Consider the following 9,288-nt stretch of genomic DNA (forward strand, 5'->3'; position numbering starts at 1 on the left):
GGGAAATTACGGTAACCGTGGCAATGTTTCCAAAATCAAGGAATCTTGATCTCAGTATGAACCGCCGTAATCATGATTCATGATGATGACCTCTGCCACACACACACACACACTTCTGCCATAACCTAGAGAGCTCTTTGCTATGGAGTTTAGACCACTCCAGTCAGCTAATCTATATCTGGAACACACACACACACTCACACACATGCTCACACACACACTCACATACACACACACTCACTCACACACACACACACACACTCACACACACACATCACTCTCACACACACACCACCCTCACACACACACACATCACTCTCACACACACACACACATCACTCTCACACACACTCACACACACACACACACCACTCTCACACACACACATCACTCTCACACACACACTCACACACACACACACACCACTCTCACACACACACACACACATCACTCTCACACACACACACATCACTCTCACACACACACACAGTGGTGTCAAAAGGTCATGGTGGGCCTGAAGCCCGAAAAGAAACCTGAAGTGACCAAACAGCTGTTGCTAAACTTCAGTACCAGTTTAACGAGTCTGTTATCTCTGGAGTGTGTGTGTGTGCTGTCATCATCATTCTTGGGAATTCAACACACACACACACCCTCATCTAGAGACTGGGATGTGTGTGTATAGTGTGTGTGTAGTCTGTGTGTGGGTGGTTGTGTGAATAGTCTGTGTGTGGGTGGTTGTGTGTGTATAGTGTGTGTTAGTGGTTTGTGTGTAGTGTGTGTGGGTGGTTGTGTGAAGACTTTTTCCAGGATTCATGCTCTGTGAATCACTCAAGTGTACCCCAGACCATTCTCAATCATTTCCCCCAAGTCAGTGTGTATTCAGTAGTCAGTTTGTGTGTGTATGATTGATTGTGTTTGTGTGTGTGTATGAGAGAGTGTGAGTGTGTGTGTGTCTGTGAGAGAGTGTGTGTGTGTGTATGAGTGTGTGTGTGAGTATAAGAGAGTGTGTGTGTGTGAGTATGAGAGAGTGTGTGTGTGTGTGAGTATGAGTGTGAATATGTGTGTGTGTGGCTGATGAGTCTTTCCTTGCTGAACTAACTGATTTCAGGTCACAGGGCGCACAATGTTCTTTTCTCTCCCTTACACACACACACACACACACACACGTGTCATAGTCACTCGCTGTTCTCTGACACATACACACATACACACATACACATGTGTCATAGTCACTCGCTGTTCTCTGACACATACACACACACACACGGCTGGATACTTCTGACCACTTCCTTCCTCTGTAAACCCATTTCACAGACCAGTGCAGTTTGCTAAAGTCAGAACTGTGTGTGTGAGTTTTAAGTGTGTGTGTATGTGGTGTGTGTGCATCACCATTTTCAGTTTCAGGTGTGTGTATATGTGTGTGTGCGCGCATCACCATTTTCAGTTATGAGTGTATGTGTGTGAGTGCCTTCCCTATTGTCAGTTGTGTGTGTGTGTGTGTCCATCCCCCATTTTCAGTTATGAGTGTGTGTGTGTGTGTCCATCCCCTATTTTCAGTTATGAGTGTGTGTGTGTGTGTGTGTGTGTGTGTGTGTGTGTGTGTGTGTGTGTGTATCACCTCTTTTCACTGTTTGAGTTTCTCTTGGCAAATCAACAGAAGAGCAGAGGACGCAGTTGTCAGTCATTCAGCCTTTTAATCAACTTGGATAAAAACACAACGACCTCAGACACGTTCACAGATGAAATATTCCTCTTTCTCTTTTCCATCTGCCCTGCAGCAGAAATAGAAACACTCATGCCGAGAGAGCCGGGCCTGGGAAGAGAGACGGACACTTTGAAAGGTTCTGGGAGCTGTTTCCACAGGCAGGAAATGACATCACCACTGCATCATTCCTAGCCTCAGGGTGATCAGAGAATTTCCTTTTCCCATGATGATGACGACCCCCCCCCCCCCCACACACACACACACACACACACACCAAAATATAAACAAACAGACAGACAGACGAGGAGCAGTTGTCATGGTCGCCAGATGCATTTCTCCTGCTCGTCGGCCTTCCCAGAGTTGACTGCCCACCCACACACACACACACACCCACACACCCGCCCTGGCCACCTAAGACCACAGGGGGCAGTGTTTGTATTCTGTCCATCAAAGAAGGAGTGTTTGTATTCTGTCCATCAAAGAAGAGAGTGAGCACAAAGATGAAACAAAAGACGAGTGTGTGTGAAAGTGAAAATCGTGACTCTCTCCCTCTATGATCTGACAAAACACACTTACACATGAACCTCTGTATAAGAGAACTGAAACAACACATGCACACACGCGCACACATGCGCACACACACACACACACACACACACACACGTTGTTTATTGCCTTTGGGCTTGGTTGCCAAGACGATGCTACACCGTCAGGAGACCATGGAGAGGGGCTTTGGAAATGAAAAATCAAACAGCCAATCACAGGGCTGCAAATGTGAGGCATCACTGCTGAGGACTCCATTTCCCAGAATCCTCTGGGCTCCCGAAGTGTTTGTGACTGGACAGACCCCCCAGTGCTAAAGTTCCTCAGTTTCTGCTGGTTGAGTGGTTCCTCCCCCTCTGATCACAAAAGAAAGGATGGAGCCAAAAGGAAAGAAAGAAAAAAAAAAAAAGAGGAGAAGCACAGTCTTTCTCCAGAGGGGAAAAGAGAGAGACAGATTGTAAATCTTTTTTTTTTTTTTGTTGTTGTTGTACTTTTTCAGAATGTGAAATCAAACAAGCGTCGCGGGCCGATCATCCTCACTGAAGAGAGAAAAAGAAAACAGTAAACAAATCCAAATACACCCCCCCCCCCCCCCCCCAAACCTCCCCAAAACCCCCCCAAGCCGACCCCCGACCCCGGGTCCATCTCATCGCTGGCCGTGCAGTGCAGACATGATTGGCACGGCCTGCGCAGGTCCCGGCTGGCTGACCGGCGGCCACGACGGCTGCTGGTGGCGGTGATGTGTGTGTGTGTGTGTGTGTGTGTGGCCGTGGAGGTGTGTGTGGGAGTGTGTGTGCCCGTGCGGGTGAGGGGAGGCCGGGGCTAGCCAGGCGGGCTGCGGGTGGTTCCCTGGGGGGGACGAGGCCCAGAAGAAGCCCCCGGTGGGAGGAGAGCAGGCCATGGGCACGGCGCCACCTTGTGGCGTGGTGGAGTAGGACGAGGACGAGGAGCAGTCGGACGCACGCAGCGCCGAGAACATGGCGATGGCGTCCGGGAAGTTGGGCGGCGTGGCCGGCGTGTTCCGAGGAGTGACCATCTGATGGACAGAGAGAGAGAGAGAGAGATGAGACACGTGTGTGTGTAGAGAGAGAGAGAGAGAGAGAGACGTGTGTGTGTGTGCATAGAGAGAGATGAGACGTGTGTGTGTGTGTGTGTGTGTGTGTGTGTGTGTGTGTGTGTGTGTAGAGAGAGAGAGATGAGACGTGTGTGCAGAGAGAGATGAGACGTGTGTGTGTGTGTGTGTGTGTGTGTGTGTGTGCACAAATACATCAAAAACTATTTTGTTAAAAACTACAACTGGCTCATGAACTGTAACAAAATAACAAACAAAATACTGATGTATTTTAATGAAATACATTTTTCACAAGTAATTAGTCATTTGAAAATACAAAAATACCCACACAATAAATCATAGTATACCAACTTTTAAAAGAGACTACAAGGCATATTATAGTTCGTTTCTGACTGGCAGGGGGCTATTAATTGTGTACATTGGGGCTCCTATGAAGTAGATCTGGTAAAACAAATGTAATCAGCGCCCCATATCAGTGTGGCCTAAACCATGACAACTAGCAGTAACCAATGAAAGTAGTACAACAAATTGAACAGTTCGGCCTCTGTTTAAACTGAACCAGATTGATGCTAGAAATGCATGTATATTGCTTATATGCATGACTGGCAATATAGGGGTAAACAGAAGAACACTCTGTAAGGCTACGGCATTAATGAACTTGGTGGAGAAAAGTGACCTCTGTTTTGCATCGGGGAGGACTTGGTCTCCTCCTTTAGTCCTGCATATCAGGACACCTCGGCAGATGTTACATAAATCCTCAGGTCATATCCATTAAGTGCTTTTAATACTGTCCTCTAGTGAGAATGAACTTCAGCTATTAGGTACTCAGGGGTCAAAGGTCATGGTCATATGGGGTCCATGTTCTAATGTTCTCCCTTACTATCTTATCTCTATTGTTTTCAAATTGTAGTCTTGTAGCACTTGACACACCTGAGAATTCAAGCTCCTGAAGTTAGTTACTTTTACATTTTTTTCCAACTGCCAGACATGTTCTAAGGGGATAATACAACAGAAAAGACACACACACACACACACACACACACACCTTTAAGTTGTCTACAAGGTGTCAACATTGGCACAAACTAAACAAGGGTAATGAACTTGCCATTTTTATGGACAAGCTGCTCAAAGGGATTCTTGCCTAGGGCTCCCAGACTGTTGACAAGCGTAGCCTGTTGTCATGGTTATAGGTAGTGTAATTCACTGAGTGATGAAATTTTGGCTTATTTGAGCAATAATTTGCAGTATTTAAGTATTTGAAATACTCCAAATACAATCCCTCAAAGTATTTTGTTACAAACTACATTTGATTTTTTCCAATCCTGCAAAACACAAATTACAAAATATGCTAATATACATATATGCTATAAATACGTATTTCAAATACATCTAATTAAAATACTGCCCATGTCTCTGTGTGTGTGTGAGGGTGTGTATATGTGTGTCCAACACAAATGACTGGTGTCAGTTGAATGAATAAAATGGGAAACCAGGTCAGAATATAAACCACTCAGCTGTCTTTTACATAAGGGACTTAACAGGGACCACCAACACACACACACACACACCAGTAATCATGTGGTCTGTTAACCCTTTGTGCTGTGTTCTTCCTTGAGGCAGGAGGGTTTCAGTGAATATGGGACACACACACACACACCCTCATGTCAAAAGGACAAATATGGGGTACCACACACACACGTGACACAGGGTTCATCTTTAACCAGCCTGATGTCCGCTGTGTCTGCAAACTCACAACACACACACACACACACACAGTATCCTCTTGGCTCTTAGTTATCGCTTCTTAAAATATGAACCATTGACCTAGCGGTGTGTGTGTGTGCGTGTGTGCGTGTGTGCGTGCGTGCGTGTGCGTGTGCGTGCGTGTGTGTGTCAGGGTAAGAGGTGATGATATGAGGGGAGAGGGTCTGGGTGTGTGTGTGTGTGTGTGTGTGTGTGCGTGTGCGTGTGTGTGTACGTGTGTGCGTGTGCGTGTGCGTGTGTGTGTGTGCAGGGTAAGAGGTGATGATATGAGGGGAGAGGGTCTGGGTGCTTGTGAGAGACACATGAGAATTAGTCTCATGACCTGAATCAAGCCTCTGTACGTGTGTGTGTGTGTGTGTGTGTGTGTGTGTGTGTGCAGGCTCTCAGAAGATGGCAATAACTAAAATACCCGCATGATTTTGTATTTGTTTTCGTGTTACATAATTATCTGCACAAACAAGAGAAAAGATGGAGCAAAAGGAGTGTGTGTGTGTGTGTGTGTGCGCATAGAGAGAGATGAGACGTGTGTGTGTGTGTGTCTGTGTGTGTGTCTGTCTGTGTGTGTGTGTCTGTGTGTGTCTCTGTGTCTCTGTGTCTCTGTGTCTCTGTGTCTCTGTGTCTCTGTGTCTCTGTGTCTCTGTGTCTCTGTGTCTCTGTGTCTCTGGAGAAGATGACAGTAAAGAGGAGAGACAGGTTTGTGTGTGTGTGTGTGTGTGTGTGAGGAGACAGGTTTGGGCTCGTCACTGGGTGACACCTCTACCCACCACACACACACACACACAGAATTGGAGAGAGACAGAGAGATCATCTCTGTGAGACAGATGAGCACAGCTGCAGTTGATGCAGATGCACACACACACACAATCAATCTGCCGTTCTCACCAACTCAACACTGTTCTTCTCAACTCAACACACACACACACACACACACACACACACACACACCACACACAGACCCTTTGGCAGAGTGATGTAATGACTGCACCCAAAACAAAAACACACAGGTCCCTCCCACTCACTTTCTCATATACACACACCACACACACTTCCTGTCTTTTACATGCTCCTCCCAGATCAGAGAACAAGCACGTAGTACAGAGGAAGAGAAGGAGGAAAGAGAGAGAAACATAAACACACATAAACACACACACACTACACACACACTACACACACTACACACACACACACACACTACACACACACAGGGGAGGAAAGGGAGAGAGAAAGCGAGAAACACACACACACACACACACACACACAGAAGAACAGTGGTGGGGCTGGGTAATAGGGGCATTGTTTTGAAAGATGAACATTGCATAAGCAGCAGTTAGCTAGCCAGTAGCACACACACACACACACTCTCTGAAATAAACATTATGGCTCTGAAATAAACATTATGAACGCAGACGCTACAAAACATACTTTTCAGGGCTGAGACACATGCTATCTGTGTGTCTGTCTCTGTATGTTTATGTTAACACACTTACCATCTGGTGATGGTGGCCAGGGATGTTCGTCTCCTGGAAGAAGGAGCTCAAGGCAGTCTGAGAGAGAGAGAGAGATTAAATTGTGTGTGAAATGATATACAGAGGGGGTAGTTTGACAACCAACCAACATCAGATCATCATTGCACAAAAGTCTGATCTCTCTCTCTCTCTCTGGTCAGTCGGTGCATCAGATCACATGACTGTGGGGTTAAATCTATTAGCCAACGTAACGTAGGGAGATCTAAAACCGGACGGATTACACAGAGCACACACACTCAACGTAAGAGAGCTAAACACAGAAAGAGAGAGAGAGAGAGAGAGAGAGAGAGAGAGAGAGAGAGAGAGAGAGAGAGAGAGAGAGAGAGAGAGAGAGAGAGAGAGAGAGAGAGACAGCTGTTTTCTGGGAGTTGTTTGGACCACAAAGTGCTGAGAAGAATTCCTGAGATCATCAGCTCCGGACAGCCTGGAAAAATATTATGTCTAAAGCGCGCGCGCACACACACGTCTAAAGTGCCAGTGATTCCCGCTGGCGCAGCGGGGGGGGGGGGGGTTAGAGTGGACATGAGTAAGGGGGGGGAGGGGGGCCCAGGCCTCCAAACTAAAGTTTCCAAAAAGCCAAATATTCAAATGCAGAAGGATACACTCACAACCCCATATTTCCACACTTAACAATGAGCTGCATTGAATGCCTGAGCTGCTGTCATTGTCCTTTCCTGGTAACATCTGAATGAATGTTTGTGTGTGTGTGTGTGTGTGTGTGTGTGTGTGTGTGTGTGCTTCCCCTCTCTCTCTCTCTCTCGCGCCACACACACCCATAGTCCCATCCCCCATGGCATGCTCTCCTTGTTGAACAACAGAAGCAGTACGGTTGGAATGCGGGGCTGCTTGGCGTGACACACATATCAACACACACACACACAGAGTACTGTCTGTTCAAAACAACTTAAACATACAATAAAGAACAAGTTGGTCAGAAAGAGAATTCTTATTCTTTCAAAGTTGAAAAGTTATTCTTTCAGTTTTGGCCACGAGGAGTGTATGTGTATATAGTGTGTATGTGTGTGTGTACACACTGTATCTGTATTTACTGGTTGGCTAGGCTAGCTTACACGTGCACACATAGGAGCGTGTACACACACGCATGCTTACTTGCGCGCACACACACACACACAGAGAGCATTGGGTTCAGTCATGCCTATGAACAGCTCTCTGAAAAACAGGATCCTGGAGACACTCCAGCCTCCAGAGAGAGAGAGAGAGAGAGAGAGAGAGAGAGAGAGAGAGAGAGAGGAGAGAGAGAGAGAGAGAGAGAGAGAGAGAGAGGAGAGAGAGAGAGAGAGAGAGAGAGAGAGAGAGAGAGAGAGAGAGAGAGAGAGAGAGAAGTGAAGAGAGAGAGAGAAACAGAGAAAAACACAGAGATGGAGAGACAGAGACAAACTGCGCGCACACACACAGTGAGAGAGAGAGAGAGAGAGAGAGAGAGAGGAGAGAGATGAGAGATAGAAGTGAAGAGAGAGAGAGAAACAGAGAAAAACACAGAGATGGAGAGACAGAGACAAACTGCGCGCACCACACACCAGTGAGAGAGAGAGAGAGAGAGAGAGAGAGAGAGAGAGAGAGAGAGAGAGAGAGAGAGAGAGAGATGAGGAACACGGCTGCAGACAGAACCGTTTCCTGCTACACTGATAACAAGAACACATTCAGCTTTTTTCCCTAAATGCTGAGACGGCCAGCCCGTGACACAGACCATGTGCCAGCCCATCGCCATGGAGACGACAACTACTGACCATGTATCAGTCCATCACCATGGAGAGGACAACTACTGACCATGTATCAGTCCATCACCATGGAGAGGACAACTACTGACCATTGTACCAGCCCATCACCATGGAGACGACAACTACTGACCATGTATCAGTCCATCACCAGAGAGGACAACCACTGACTGACTTCACCGACAGACAGAGAGAGACACACACACACACACACACAGTTTATTGATGAAGTGTAAATGTTTGTAATGTTTGTATTGTTTGTTTACTTTTTTGTAATTATTATTATTCCTGTAGCAATGCATTATATGATTTGCTGTGCCAATAAAGCATATTTGAATTGAGAGAGGGACAGAGAGAGAGGGACAGAGAGAGAGAGAGAGAGGGACAGAGAGAGAGAGGGACAGTTGTGGCCTTAGCCCTTGAAACGCCACCTGGTCAAGTTCCAACAACAGATTGGTCATTAAGGGGAGATGCACCAAAGAAACCATTTGGAGGTGTGTGTGTGTGTGTGTTTCCCTCACAACCCCACTCACCTGCCTGTAGGAATAAACCTATGGCCTCCTGTCATAAACCCCTCCCCCCCCACACACACAACACACAGGCTTTAGTAGGTGTGTGGTATGTGATTGAGGAAAAAGTACGTGACTATTTCACTTCCTTGTGATTGTGTCACTCGAGAGGAATTCAAGCCTTAGATCCACAGACGCTTAACACACGACCTACACACATATCCATTTAACCTAACCAAAACAGCGTCTGGTTGACTGTGGGGAAGACGCACTCAGGCCTGAATCTTATCGCAGGCTAGCCCGAGCTGCAGATGGGCCTATCTAATGCATCTTAATCAGGTCTTCACGCCTCCGTCTAATACGCCTCCATCTAAATATAACCGTATGAATTCTCCCTAACCCGACGACGACTCGCGCTGGGCTGAAGTCTCGT

General features: G+C 46.7%; 2 protein-coding genes across 2 annotated transcripts in view; both read right to left on the reverse strand.

Annotated features, from left to right (window-relative positions):
- Positions 1-9,288, reverse strand: part of LOC121700216 — a 1,725,899-nt gene that overhangs the window by 1,602,122 nt on the left and 114,489 nt on the right.
- The window catches only part of ubald2 (UBA-like domain containing 2), a 7,269-nt gene continuing 842 nt past the window's right edge, over positions 2,862-9,288 (reverse strand). Inside the window, exons 2-3 of the mRNA XM_042083176.1 lie at positions 6,572-6,628; positions 2,862-3,284 (exon numbers count right to left, since the gene is read on the reverse strand). Coding sequence (XP_041939110.1) covers positions 2,895-3,284; positions 6,572-6,628 — 447 coding nt within the window. The 3' untranslated portion in view covers positions 2,862-2,894. The remainder of the gene's footprint in view (positions 3,285-6,571; positions 6,629-9,288) is intronic.

This window comes from Alosa sapidissima, chromosome 24 (assembly GCF_018492685.1).
Source record: "Alosa sapidissima isolate fAloSap1 chromosome 24, fAloSap1.pri, whole genome shotgun sequence".
In the NCBI taxonomy this organism is placed as follows: domain Eukaryota; kingdom Metazoa; phylum Chordata; class Actinopteri; order Clupeiformes; family Clupeidae; genus Alosa; species Alosa sapidissima.